A 15,000-nucleotide genomic window follows, 5' to 3' on the forward strand; every position below is an offset into this window, starting at 1 on the left:
ACTAATTGTTCAGAGAGACACGATCACTCGGTCAACAATAAAATATCCTCATTAATGTTCAATAATGGTAAAAAAAATTTGGTCTATTGACTTGGGTCACGAAGATTTGTGACGTTTAAAATATGGGTCCCCAGAAAAAAAGGTTGGGAAACACTCATCTAGATGCAAAATGCAAGTAGATTTAAAAAAAAAAATTCTGTTATTAAATTTGAAAGGAGGTCTTAGATTTAATGCCATTATATTTTTAAATTACTGAGTACATTGTTATATTTACCAAACTAAAGCAAGCTCCCAAAACCGTAGGGGGGGAAATGGGGGATCATTTTAAGGTAAGAGGAGCTGTTGACCTGAAAACTACCGCTAGATGACATCACAAGTTGGAACAGAGCATTTTGACCTTGAGATGTAGACAGCCTAATAAAGCAGGATTACTCAAACATGTGTGAATGGAAAAAAAAAACAAAAAAAACACTCCTAGTCTATTTTTGATGAGGTTACAACATTATAACTTGGCTTTAACCTCACAAGAGTCAATTTTCGTGCAATATATGACTTTTAAACTCTTTACATAATTAGTTTTGTATCTAAAATTTTGCTCTTACCAAAACTGCCACTCATTTTCATACGACCTATTTCTGTCAAACCAAGCCATTTTATATTTTATTTTCCCCCCACATCCTTGTTAATATATTACCAATAACCTTGCAGGCGATAATGTGTTTTTCAAGTATGCGCAGGTCAGTGAATGCATCGCGGGTCTAGCATTAAAGCTTTTTAATAGGTTTCAGATCCAGCCCCCACATTAGAAAATTACCATCAGAATGCGCAAAGCAAATAGAAGGCAGCACATGACCTGTTATTTAGAGACATACTAAATTACACTCAGATTTAAAGTGCCGACGTCAGCTTAGACGGCTCATTTTACTAAAACACAGGTAAAGCTGCACTATGGAACTTTTTGATTAGTACTTTGTCACCTGCTTATTTATATGGAAATGTCATTGCTCTGCCTGGAATGTTCCACAGTGTGACATTAAACAGCTCTACTTTACATTTATTCAATCACGGGTGGTTATATAGCTCAAAAATACCTAGAAAAACAACATTCTGACTGTGAGCGGGGTCGCCTCTCCACAGATCTGACCTGTAACTTGGATAAAAGCATTTGACGCACCCTCCACCAGAAAAGTTACACAGTGCACCTTTAAACTTTTGTCTACTAGTTAGTATTTGGTAGTTTTATATATTTAGAAGAGTAAAAAAGATAAATAAGTTGCAATGTCAAATAACATTAGAAAAGATTAGAATTAATATGAGAAAGTTTTTTTGTTTTGAATTTTACATTTTATTCATTAAAGTCCAAAGTAAATGACAAATCATTAAGAATTTGGTAATTTTATATGTTTAGAAGTGTTGAAGAGTTAAATGAACTGAAGTGTCAAAATCATATTATTCTTTGGTCATTTTGAAGAGAAATTCTATAATTTTCAAAATTAATATGAGCTTTTTGACTATTCCGGTTTGGTCTCCATGGAGATAGAAAAGTCTAATGCCATACTGTGAAATATTCCAGAAAAAGCACTAACATCGCCACGGAGAAAAGCATTTGATGAACCCTCCACCAGAAAAGTTACACAGTGCACCTTTAAACTTTTGTCTACTAGTTAGTATTTGGTAGTTGTATATATTTAGAATTGTAAAAAAGATAAATAAGTTGCAATGTCAAATAGCCTTAATAATTTTAGAGAGAAGTTTAGAATTAAAATGAGAATGTTTTTGTTTTGTTTTTTTGGTTTTGAATTTTACATTTTATTCATTAAAGTCCAAAGTAAATGACGTATTATTAAGAATTTGGTAATTGTATATGTTTAGAAGTGTTGAAGAGTTAAATGAACTGTCAAAATTGTATTATTCTGAAGAGAAAATTGTAACATATTTCAAAATTAATATGAGCTTTTTGACTATTTCGGTTTGGTCCTCATGGAGACAGAAAAGTCTAATGCTATACTGTGAAATATTCCAGAAAAAGCACTCACATCGCCACGGAGAAAAGCATTTGATGGACCCTCCGCCAGGAAAGTTACACAATGCAGCTTTAATGCTTGTTCTGAAGACTACAACCTCGATTTTATGGCTGAAGGACAGAACCTCTCTGCAGGGATTATCTGTGGTGTAGTAAATGGTGTGAGCCGGTCTCTCCTTTAAAAAGAGTTGGAAAAATCAATACCAACTCGAGCACTATATCGAAAATATATGATACACTTCAGACCATATGGGACTCTTCTCCAGTGGGGTTAGAGGTGTCATGTTCCATTAGACACCAGAGATAAATGTGAAGAGGCTGAGCTCGGTAAAGACAACAACAGCGAGCATGCTAACCGTGCACTTACTGCATTATCGCATAATACAACACTTTTATTTTTTTATTGTTTTGAAGCTTTCTGAAATTGAAATGGAACTTGAATCAAAATAAATTCCTCTTATAATCTCAGAGCACTTTGTGGGCCAAATTAGACTCCCTGGAGGGCCAAGTTGGACCCGCGAACTTGGAATATAGTGCCTCCTAATTTGGGTTTCAAGTTGGGTTTCAAGTTGGGTTTCAAATCAAGCTTCAATTTGGGCTTCATGTTGGGCTTCAAGTTGAGATCCAAGTTGTTTTGCTATTTTTTATTGTTTTGAAGCTTTCTGAAATTGAAATGGAACTTGAATCAAAATAAATTCCTCTTATAATCTCAGAGCACTTTGTGGGCCAAATTAGACTCCCTGGAGGGCCAAGTTGGACCCGCGAACTTGGAGTGTAGTGCCTCCTTAGTTGGGTTTCAAGTTGGGTTTCAAGTTGGGTTTCAAGTTGGGTTTCAAGTTGGGTTACAAGTTGGGTTTCAAATCAAGCTTCAAATTGGGCTTTACGTTGGGCTTCAAGTTGAGCTCCAAGTTGGGCTATAAGTTGGGGTTTAAATTGGGCTTCGAGTTGGGCACAACATTAGGTTTGGTGTAGGATGGTGGGTGCTACCAGCAGCTCCTCTCATCAGGTTGAATTCCTGGCTGTAGAGGAGGTCGTCGTTTTCAGGACCGTAGTTGAACCAGTCTTTGGACATGTTTGTCTGAGTTGGGTCACTGTGTCTCGGTCAAATGCTGATTTCAAATGAGTTTGTACAGGTGCCTGTGCCGCTCTTATATCTTATAATCTTAATGGTTGTAAAAAAAAAAAAAAAGTCTACTAAGCTTAGATTTGAACTTGATTTTTGTAATAAAATAATTAAAATGGGATCAAGCTGTATCTCATGTGTATGAACCGGATTAATCAGCTTTTTGGCAAAGATGTGGAAATTATTAATCTTTGAACAGCTCAAGCGAAGTGAAGTGTAAAAACCCTTGCCCTTTTACACCGAAATTGTTTAATAAAGAGTGTTTCCCCGTCATCCCGTCGAGTTGTGTCTAGTTGGAGACCTGTTGGTGCACTCTGTTGTTTTTCCAGTTTTCCCAATGCATTCTGGTCTCTATGATGTAATAAAACTAGACTGGTCCTAAACTGGTCGTACACAGGCTGTATAAAGAAGTGGACTAAGGGAGTGTGACGTCTCCCATAGCATTTGTCGCCAGTCAAATGAAGCTCACCGATGCTGGCACTTGTTTATAGGAGGAAATAGGCAGCCATATCCATATTAGGAATTTATTTACGTGCAAAATAGTGAAATAGAGAAAAAAAAACTGTGTACTGATCCTTTAAAGCTTCATTAAACACACCATATAGTATCTCACACTGTTGATCTTGTCAGTACACACTCATACATATGTCTACAGTAAATGCGCAGTGTAGATGCAGGCGTCTTCTGAACTGAGAAAAGTTCCTGAATACATTAGTATAAATTTAGCATCAATCATTTAAAATCCTGCACACAGTGAAGGCAGCATGCATTCATCTTGCATGTTCCACTGTCATCTTCAACATGTTTTGACAACACGGCATATTTTAAGCCTTTGTTGCTTCATGATTGGCAGTAGAAGTAGTAGTAGCAGTAATAGTGAGGGTAGTAGTTGTGGGAGTTTGAGTACAAGTAAGTTGTAGGAATACCAGTAGTAATAGTGGTAGTTGTGGTAGCAGCAGTAACAGTAGTAAGTAATAGTAGTTGTAGTAGTAAGAGAAGTATAGTAGGAGTAGTATGAGTAGAAGTTGTAATATTTTGAGTACAAGTATTAGCAATGGTAGTAGTAGTAGTAGTAGTGCTTGTGTTAGCAGTATTAACAGTAAGATGAGGAGTAATAGTAGTAGTAGTAGTAAAAACAGTAATGTAATAGTTGTTGTAGTTATAGTAGTAGTAGTAACAGTTGTAGTAGTAGTATGAGGAGTAGGATTAGAAACACTGGTAGCAGCAAAAGTGGTAGTAGAAGTAAGAGTAGTAACAGTAAAAGACAGAGCAATGGCAGTAGTAGTAGTAGTAGTAGTAGTAGTAGTAGTAGTAGTAGTAGTAGTAGTAGTAGTAGTAGTAGTAGTAGTAAGGGTAGTAGTTGTAGGAGTTTGAGTACAAGGAAGTAGTAGGAATAGCAGTAGTAGTGGTTGTAGCAGCAGTAGTAACAGTAAGATGATGAGTAATAGTAGTAGTAGCAGTTGCAGTAGTAACAACAGTAATAGTAATAGTTGTTAGTAGTGTAGTTGTAGTAGTAGTAGAACAACTATTACTAGTAGTAGGAGTACTAGCATTAGAAGCAACAGCATTTGTAGTAGCAAAAGTGGTAGTAACAGTAGTAGTAGTAGTAGTAGTAGTAGTACTAGTAGTAGTAGTACTAGTAGTAGTAGTAGTAGTAGTAGTAGTAGTAGTAGTAGTAGTAGTAGTAGTAGTAATGGAAGCCATAACTATAATATTACAAAGCATAACTAAAAAATGGTGATCAGTAATAAAAATACATCCCATAATTATCATAAAACACATTAAAACAGTGAAGAACATCAGGCGAAAGATGAACTAAAAGACCACGAAACGAAAGACTAAAAATAACCTTCAATGTTTATTCCCTTGCTTTTAGACGGCTACCCACGAGACGAGATTATTTACAAGTGGAAGAGGAACTCAGTGGAGACGTCGGATCAGAAGTACTGGAGGCTGTACCAGTTTGACTTCATGGGCCTGAGAAACACCACGGACGTGCTCTCCACTACATCAGGTGAGGTCAGGGGGCAAGGGTCATTGTGAAGAGAGAATTGTACTACTTGATATTCAAACTAGCACAAACAAAAATTATCGAAACGAGATACTCATTTGAGCAGGTATCGATACTGAAGAAGTGTCATTCACAGGACAGAAATTAAGGTTTTCTGAACAGTTTTAGATCTTGAGCTGTATCAGAACAAGCATAAGACCACATAGACTAGTATACGATCATTGACTGTATGAAGAAGTATAATACGGGAGTGTGACGTCACCCACAGTGTTCAGCTCCAGTCAAATGAAGCTCACTGAGGCTGGCTGTTGTGGGGCAAATTTGAGGCAGCGTTCCATATTCAGAAACTGATCTACAGACAAATAAAATAATTGAAAACACCAGGATCATGTAGAGCAGGTTAATATGAACATTTAAGACCAAAAAAATGAACCTGACAGCAGCAGTTTTTTCAATACAAAGTGAATTGGAGCCGGAGTTAACGGAGCTGGAAGCCCCCCATGCTTATTTTCTATTTGGTTAGCTATGTCCATTTATATATGCAGTCTACTGTATACTGCCATGAATGACTGAAGGTTTGCACAGATAAAACCCCATGGTAATACAAAAGAGAGTACTGTATTTTTCGGACTATAAGTCACACTTTTTTTCATGGTTTGGGTGGTCCTGCAACTTTTACTCTGGTGCGACTTATATATTAAAATTTTCAGCAGCAAGAGGGCGCTCTAGGCTTGTATGTCAGTATCTGCTGCTCCTCTTACTCCTGTACCACTCTACTGCACATGTCTCCTGCAGAAAGAGCCGCTGTCCTGTCTGGTATCATGTCAGTTGATCGCACCATTACTTGCTGTACCACTGAAAATGTTAAATTTAATCAAACTCATAAAGACAACCGAAACCATCCTGTCAGGATTCAGAAAGACCGGAATAATTCTAACTGGAACTGATGCTGAATCTGACGACAGCTACACAGAAGAGGAAGCGGCGCTCTGTTTACCTTCGGAGGTCATGGAATTACTCAGAAGTGACACCGAGGATGAAGAATTGAATGGATTTAGTGATTTGGAGTGAGATGGAGAGTTTGGTAAACTTGTTCTGTTCTGTTGTTTATATTATATTTATCTGAAGAACTGTTCATATGTGACGTTAACAGTCTGTTGTTCTCGGTTCGGTTGTTTTTACTATTACTTGCCTTTCAAGATAAAATGTTGGTTCCTGGTCTCTGATTTTATAAAATAGATTTCCCCAAAAAAGTGCGACCTATATATGTTTATTCTTCTTCAATACACATTTTCTGCCTGGTGGGACTTATACTCCGAAAAATACGGTACTATGATTTAAAGTTGAAAATCACATTCTAATTAGTGTTTTTTTGTTATCATCGTGGTATCAGAGTCGGTATCGAGTCTATTCCTTACTATTCAACTTGAGAAACTTTTGAATACCAATTACCAGCCAATGATTTCATTTCAGCTTCTTTATTGCTGTATCTGACTGTACAGCGGCCGCGGCCCCGTCTCCACCGCGGCGATAACAGCTCATAAGAATTCCCCTCAGGTGTACGCGGGGCAAATAGGTTTTTCCATTGACATTAATCAGAGAGAGATTAAACATTCAGAAGACGCTTAATTATTAAATCCTTTTTCCTCTTCTCCACGCCTCCTCTGTCAGCGCACTTATTAGCCCTCTCATCCGCTCTTTTCCCGATTCAATTCCACCTTGTTGTCTCAAATTCTCCGGAAAACATGGCGGGCTCAACAGGTGAGGGTGCGCGATGCGATTCCAGCAGATTAATTACATGATAGAGACAGTGCATAGACTCTTAACCCCTCGCAACCTTGTTTATAGCCGCGCCTCTATCGCTCCCTTCTTTGTCGTTTCCCATAATGCAATCTGATTTGTTAGCGCCGCACCTAGCCCTCATAAATATTCCCCAGAAGACGTGATTAGCGCGCGAGCTGGCAGGGAGTGGCAATAGATAATGATGTAATTAACCAGAGAGTCCTGTTTCTCCAGATGTAATAAGATGTTGGTTGCTAATATTTGTGATTGAGCGTCGCAATATAATGTGTTTAAGGCCAGAGTGTGTACGCAAAGTGATGGTTTCTTACTGTGTCTTTAGTGTGGGCTTATCAGTATAATCTATAACACTTTTTAAGCATGAAGCCAAATATGTTTAATATCCATAAAAATCACGGCATTTATTTGATTTATATCTGTTTTAAAGATAACTAGGGGTGAGAAAAATATCAAAATATCACTATATTGTACTGTTTAATGTGATGATACAGTATCGATATCGTGGGCTGCTGTATCGATATATCACCAAGAGTATTTTTTTGGTATATTTCACTAAATTATTTTGCTACAGCGCTACAGTTTTGGTCTTTTTTTAGATGAAGGAAACTTGTTTATGCAACACATTTGACATATTCACTGTTTTGATGATTAAAATGTTTGTGTTTCATTTTAATTTTGCACAAGAAGTGGTTTAAGAAAGACTTTTAGTGTCACAGCCATGATTTAGCCTTTATTTTTTATTGAACCATATCGAATCAGTATGAAATATATCGGATTGAATCATATCGAAGTGCACTGTATCAAGATATGTATCGTATCGCGGCCTACGCTACCGGTCAAAAGTTTTAGAACAACCAAATTTTTCCAGTTATTTATTGCAATTCAAGTCATGCAAGTCCATTGAAGAGCTTGAAATTGTACAAAGGTGAGAACTGAACAACCAGAGGTAAAAAAAAAACCCAAAAAACATAATGACTCAAGTCCAAGCTCTGCCAAAACTACATCAGGAAAAAAGAACAAGATGGTGAGCTTCAGAACATGGAGAGGCCAGCACAGTCTCCAGACTTAAACCCCATCAAGTTGGTTTTGGGATGAACTGGACAGAAGAGTGAAAGCCAAGCAAACTACAAGTGCCACACATTTATGGGAACTTCTGCAACAGACTTGGGAAGAACTTTCTGAAGCATATTTGATTCCTATTGTAGAAAGAATGTCACGAGTGTGTTCAGCTGTTATGTCTTTCAGGTATGAAAAGTTTAGCATTTGTTTTGGTCTATAAATTGATTGCATGATTTCTTTGTCAACTCAAATTGCTTATTTGTTCTATGCTTTCATTTCAGAGTGCAATGACACAAACTGAAACGGGAAAAAGTGTGTTCTAAAACTTTTGACTGGTAGTGTACGTATCGTATCGGCAACTTCTTAATAATACCCAGCCCAATATATATGTAAATATCTGTTTGTTTCCATGGAGATATTATAGTTGGCTTGCATGGAAGTACAATAAGATCTGGAAGATGAACGTCTTGTTTTTTTTCAATGATGTGTGCTCTATGGCGTGAAATGCCAAAAAAGTTTACTTTTTCCACATTACTTCCTGAATACCATGTGACATCAGAAAATTGCAGTTCTAACCAATCAGGATGCTGGCTGCAGGCTCAGAGCGGGGCTAGGCTAAATCTTACAAAGCCAACTATTAGGCGCTTTAACGATTTAAAAATTCTGCAAAGTTCATTTTGTAAAAACACAGAAGAATCCTACAAAATCTAACCTCTGTGAAAGCTGTGGATGCACTGTGCTCTATTGGAGACTTCTTGCAGTACCTGGAGCGGCCACTAGTCGATCTCGCACCAGGACAGAGGAGGGGGAGTGTCTTATCCACTTCTTATAGGTCCATGTTGCCTCGTCTGGAATGTTCCACACAAAAACCAATACACTGAAAGCCATCCTTTCTGAGCAGGGTTGCCTCTCCGCAGACCTGACCTGTAATTTGGCCTTGTGAAGTCTCCTGCACCTCCTCAAGTTTTCTAGGAGATAGATAAATGTAATACCGTACAGGGGAGCATTTTAGGTAAAGTAATAAAAGAACAGAGAGGTGATTTGTCCACCATGAAGCACAGCTACACAGTGCCCGTTTAATTGCAATTTAATTATTTATTTCAGTCCAATTAGATCCATATTGACTTAAACTAAAAAAGAAACACTGCTTACAACTCACTGGTTTATGGTCCAGTCCTGGTCTACGCCTAATGCTGCTTCAGTCCTGATTTCAGTCCTGGTTTAGCTCTACTTCAGACCTGGATTAATATTGGGATAGTCCTAATTGAACCATCTAGTCTCATCCTAGTTTAGTCCAGGTTTAGTTCTAGTTTAGTCCCGGTTTAGTCCTTCATCAGACCTGGTTCAGACCTGGTTACAACTCTAGTTTTGGTTTAGCTCTGGTTTAACCCTGTTTAAACCATTACTTAGTCCTACTTTAGTCCTGGTTTAGTTCTAGTTTAATCTTGGCTTAGTCCTGGTTTAGTTCTAGTTTAGTCTTGGTTTAGTTCTAAATTAGTCTTGGCTTAGTGCTGGTTTAGTTCTAGTTTATTCCTTGATCAGTCTCGACTCAGCCCCAGTTTAGCCCGAGTTCAGTCTTTGGTTGGTCCTGGTTTAGCTCTGGTTTAGCTCCAGTTTGAGCCCTTATTTAGACATAGTTTAGTTCTTGTTTAGTCTTAATTTAGGCCTGGTTTAGTTCTAGTTAACTCTTTGTTCAGTCCTAATTTAGTTGTAGTTTATTCTTGGTTTAGTTCGGGTTTAGTTCTAGCTTAGTTTTGGTTTAGTCCTGGTTTAGCTCTGGTGCAATTTGAGCTGTAATTTAGTTTTATTTTGTTTCAGTTTTGTCCTGGTTTAGTTCTAGTTTATTTCTTTGATCAGTCTTGACTCAGCCCTAGTTCAGTCTTGGGTTGGTCTTGTTTTAGCTCTGGTGTAATTTGAGCTGGAATTGAGTACTGATGTAGTTCTAGTTCAGTCCTAGATCAATGCTGTCTGAGGATTGGTTCTGTCTTTGGTTGGTCCTGGTTTAGTCCTGGTATAGTCCTATGATTTAGTTCTAGTTTAGTCCTGGTTTAGGTCTCTCAAACAAACCTTTTCAATTCACATAACCTTTCATAACTCTGTATCAAATCTCCCCATATCTTTGACATTATAAACATTTCTACATCGCCATGACAACGCATAAACCTGCCTACCTGGACTCACTCCTCCATGCTATACGATCCCTTCCTCCCCTTCTTCGTTAAGAGTTATTTTAAGTCCATCGTTAATTTTCCTGACAAAGCTCCACTCCTCCACGACATAAGGGGCCATTATAATAAGCTGGAGTGGACCGCGGCACCACTAGGGGGGATCCCCGCTGAAAACTGTTATCTACTGTATGCGCGCGGTCTGTTTCAAAGCCAAATCCCAAAACGTTTCACAAGCTTTTTAGTCTCAGGATCCCAGTGCAAATTCCTGAAAATTCCCACGGTAGTCCAGTTTTTTGCAGTGAAGCAGTAGAAATTAATGTATTTTGTGTGGCAGCGCTCCCTGCGGTTTTGATAGTTCACCTTTAAATGTTAAAAATAGAGTTTTGTAAAGGGGGAGGAGATGGGTGCTGACTAATAAGAGACTAATAAGAGGTGCATGAGGGGATGTAGGGTTCTCAAAAGCGTTGAAAATAAGATACTAATCGAAATTAAAGGTCCTACATTGCGCAAATTTGACTCCTATGACATTTACGTTATAATGTAGTTACTCTATTTTTTGGATTATAAGGCGCAATATCAATAATGCTTAATTTTCTCATCTATTTTCATACATAAGGCGCACCAGATTATAAAGGCGCATTAAGCGAAACAAACAGACGACACTTGAGGCTGACCCCTTAGCCCAGGCATCCACAATCCATTTTAATTTAAGTTTGGATTTTTATTTCCTACAAGGAGGACTCAAATATACACTGAGTAATAATGTGTTTAATGCAGCTTTGAGCACATTTGTTTACGTTTTACAGAAACAAAACTTAAAACCACACGGCTCATTTGCATTTTGCATTTTGCAAGTGTATGCGGCGAAAAAACTGTGATTTTGACATATTTTTGAGCACCATGTACCACATAAAATGGTTTCAAGGTCAGTAAGCACAACCAGAATTAATACATAAGGCGCACTGTCCATTTTGAGAAAATTAAAGCCTCCAAGTCCAATAAATACAGTAGTTACATCCTCAAAAACATACCTGGAGTTCTGGTAGTTTTCAAGTTAACAGGTACCTTTTGCATTCTGTTCAGTAAAGAGTGGTAATTCCAGGGCTGAAATCCCATCATCCAAATGATTCTCGTGAAGGTGTGTGGAGTTTAAAAACACAGTGGAGCACTTCCTGTATTACCACGTGTCATCACAAGGTGGAACAGAGTGTTTTCTTTTTGCGAGAAGAACACAGGTTATAATGTTGTTTCCTCATCACAAACAGACCTGGTGTTGTGTTTTGTTTCATTCACACATGTTTAACACACAAACCCTGCATATTTAGGATAGTTCTTCTCTCAAACTGAAAACACTCTGTTCCACCTTGTGATGTCATGTGGTGATACAGGAAGTGCTCCACTGTGTTTTTAAAATCCATACACCTTCACTAGAATCATTAGGATGATTTCAGCCCTGGAATTGTCAATCTCCACTGAACAAAAGGTAAAACACAATGATAACTTGAAAACTACCGCTTCATGAAAGATCTAGACAGAAAGTAATAGAGGTTTACTCAGAGATGTGTAGATGAAACAAAACAAAACTCTAGGTCTGTTTTTGAGGAGGTAACAACATTCTAACATGACTTAAAGAGCCCAAGAGTCAATTTTGTGTAATATAAAAACAAACTTAGAATTGCCAACCGCTACTACATTGCACACTGACTTTGATTGTCAGCTCTGTATTGCCACTTCTCTTTTCTGTAAAATGTTCCATATGAGTGAAATCTGGTGCCACCACATACTGTGAGGGAGACCATTAGACGTTTAATGATGTTATGTTCCTATGATCAAATATCTAGAGATCAGACATGTTAGCACCACACAACTATAACTGGGATTTTATATATATATACAGAAGTAATAAGATACTTTTTATGCTATACTTTAGGAATGGTATATAAAAGATCTATTGGACCTATATCATTTGAATACTATTTTAATAATCAATCAAAAGTATTTAAAGGGTCCATGTTACGCTATTTCCTTCCTAATCTCCGTAAAATGAAGTATTTGTTGTGTTGTATTTGTTGTTGTTGTTACTAACACAGCCCCAGTGTAATTGGTGCAATGTCATCATCTTGAGACAGCTGCAGTGGGGTCAGTGATGTCATCATCGTGAGACAGGATGATTAATGTTGATGATGTACATGGAAGGACAGGAGACTGAGCCCAGGAATGAGTCTGCTATTTTACTTTTACGAGTAGTAATAGTAGTAGTAGCAATACCATAAGAATTAATAGCAGTACCAGCAGTAGCAGTAGCAGAAGTAGTGAAAGTAGTAGTAGGAGTAGTAACAGTAGCAGTAGTAGTATTAGTAACAGTAGTAGTAGTAGTAGTAGTAGTAGTAGTAGTGGTAGTAGCAGTAGCAGTAGGAGTAATAGTATCAGCAGTGGTAGTAGAGTAGTAGTAGTAGCAGTAGGAGTAGCAGCAGTAGCAGTAGCAGTAGTAGTAGTAGTAGCAGCAGCCGTAGTAGTAGTAGCAGCAGGATTAGTAGCAGCAGCAGTAGTAGTAGTAGTAGTAGTAGTAGTAGTAGTAGTAGTAGTAGTAGTAGTAGTAGTAACAGTAGCAGCAGTAGTAGTAGTAGTAACAGTAGCAGCAGTAGCAGTAGTAGTAGTAACAGTCACAGTAACACCAGCGCAGTATCAGTAACAGTATCAGTAGTAGTAGTAGTAGTAGTAGTAGTAGTAGTAGTGGTAGTAGTAGGAGCAGTAGTAGTAGCAGTAGTAGTAAGTAGCAGTAGTATCATCAGAAGCAGTATCAGTGGCAGTAGCAGTAAAAGTAGTAGTAGTAGTAGTAGTAGTAGTAGTAGTAGCATCAGTAGTATCAGTAGTAGTAGTAGTAGTATCAGTAGTAGTAGTAGTAGTAGTAGTATCAGTAGTAGTAGTAGTAGTAGTAGTAGTAGTAGTAGTAGTAGTAGTAGTAGTAGTAGTAGTAGTATCAGTAGTAGTAGTAGTAGTAGTAGTATCAGTAGTAGTAGTAGTAGTAGTAGTAGTAGTAGTAGTAGTAGTAGTAGTATCAGTAGTAGTAGTAGTAGTAGTAGTAGTAGTAGTAGTAGTAGTAGTAGTAGTAGTAGTAGTAGTATCAGTAGTAGTAGTATCAGTAGTAGTAGTAGTATCATCAGAAGCAGTATCAGTGGCAGTAGCAGTATCAGTAGCAGTAGTATCTGTAGTAGTATTAATAACAATAGTAGTATCATCTGTAACAGAAGCAGATGATTTGAGCATATGGTTGGTCCCAGTGGGAGGACAGTTTTTTGAGTCTCATAAAAGTGATGGACGCCTTCTCCTCATGTCAGTATCAACACAAACACACTGTGGTCAAAGGAAAGAAAGAAAAAGAAATTAAAAAGTTGTATACAGTCTCAGATTTGTTTGGTAGAAATACAAGAAATACTGTGTTTTGTATTCGAACTTTTTAGGTGTAAGGTCGGCCATCTGTCTTTACTTATTACATCTCCAATATCAAAATAAAGGTAGGAATAAAAGTAGTTAAACATTTTATATTCTCCATTATAAAAACGACAACACAAACACCCAAACTAGTATAACTGCATTTTACCTTTTGCTCAGTAGAGATTGGTAATTCCAGAGCTGAAATTATCCAAATGATTCTAGTAATGTATCAAGTTTAATGTATTACTACATGACATCACAAGGTGGAACAGAGTGTTTTCTCATCCTAAATATGCAGGTTTGTGTGTTAAACATGTGTGAATGAAACTAAACACAACTTACGATACAGTTAAAATGTGTAAAGTGTACAGATATATGTAGTATTTTCTTGCTGTGTGTGTTCTAATGCCTAAATTGCAATCAGGGTTTGAAAAGGGAATTTTATCTTAACTATCTTTATATGTAGTAGTAGTAGTAGTAGTGGTAGTGGTAGTAGTAGTAGTAGTGGTAGTAGTAGCAGTAGTAGCAGCAGTATTAGTATTTATCTTAACTATCTTTATATGTAGTTGTAGTAGTAGTAGTAATAGTAGTAGTAGTAGTAGTAGTAGTAGTAGTAGTAGTAGTAGTAGTGGTAGTGGTAGTAGTAGTAGCAGTGGTAGTAGTAGCAGCAGTATTAGTATTAGTAGGAGTAGGAGTAGTAGTAGCAGGAATGTAGTGGTAATAGTAAAAGTAGCAGAAGCAGTAGCATTAATAGTAGTAGTAGTAGCAGAAGCAGTAGTAGTGAAATAGCAGTAGAAGTAGTAGTGAAGTAGTAGTAATAGTAGCAGTAGTAGCAGTATTAGTAGTAGTAGCAGTAGTAGCAGTATTAGTAGTAGTAGCAGTAGCAGCAGTAGCAGTAGTAGTAGTGAAGTAGTAGTAGCAGCAGTAGCAGCAGTAGTAGCAGTAGTAGTAATAGTAGTAATAGTAGCAGTAGTAGCAGTAGTAGTAGCAGTAGCAGTATTAGTATTAGCAGTAGTACTAGCAGCAGCAGTAGTAGTAACAGTAACAGTACTGAAGTAGTAGTAGTAGTAGTAGTAGTAGTAGTAGCAGCAGCAGCAGCAGCAGAAGCAGCAGTCGCAGTAACAGTAGTAGTAGCAGTAGCAGTAGTAGTAAGCAGTAGTAGCTCTTGCAGCAGTAGCAGCCGCAGTAGTAGCAGTAGAAGTAGTAATAGTAGCAGTCGTAGCAGTAGTAGCAGTAGTAATAGCAGTAGTAATAGAAGTAGAAGTAGTAATAGTAGCAGCAGTAGAAGTAGTAATAGTAGCAGTAGTAGCAGCAGCAGTAGTAGCAGTAGCAGTAGCAGTAGTAGTAGTAGTAGTAGTAGTAATAGAAGCAGTAGCAGTAG

General features: G+C 37.7%; 1 protein-coding gene across 1 annotated transcript in view; it reads left to right on the forward strand.

The window, feature by feature from the left end:
• The window catches only part of LOC110153193 (gamma-aminobutyric acid receptor subunit gamma-3-like), a 217,846-nt gene that overhangs the window by 156,943 nt on the left and 45,903 nt on the right, over nt 1-15,000 (forward strand). The window contains exon 7 of the mRNA XM_020917072.1: nt 5,023-5,160. Within this exon, the coding sequence (XP_020772731.1) occupies nt 5,023-5,160 (138 nt within the window). The remainder of the gene's footprint in view (nt 1-5,022; nt 5,161-15,000) is intronic.

This window comes from Boleophthalmus pectinirostris, unplaced genomic scaffold (assembly GCF_026225935.1).
Source record: "Boleophthalmus pectinirostris isolate CB_2022bp ecotype Guang Dong unplaced genomic scaffold, ASM2622593v1 HiC_scaffold_11, whole genome shotgun sequence".
NCBI classification, from domain to species: Eukaryota; Metazoa; Chordata; class Actinopteri; order Gobiiformes; family Gobiidae; genus Boleophthalmus; species Boleophthalmus pectinirostris.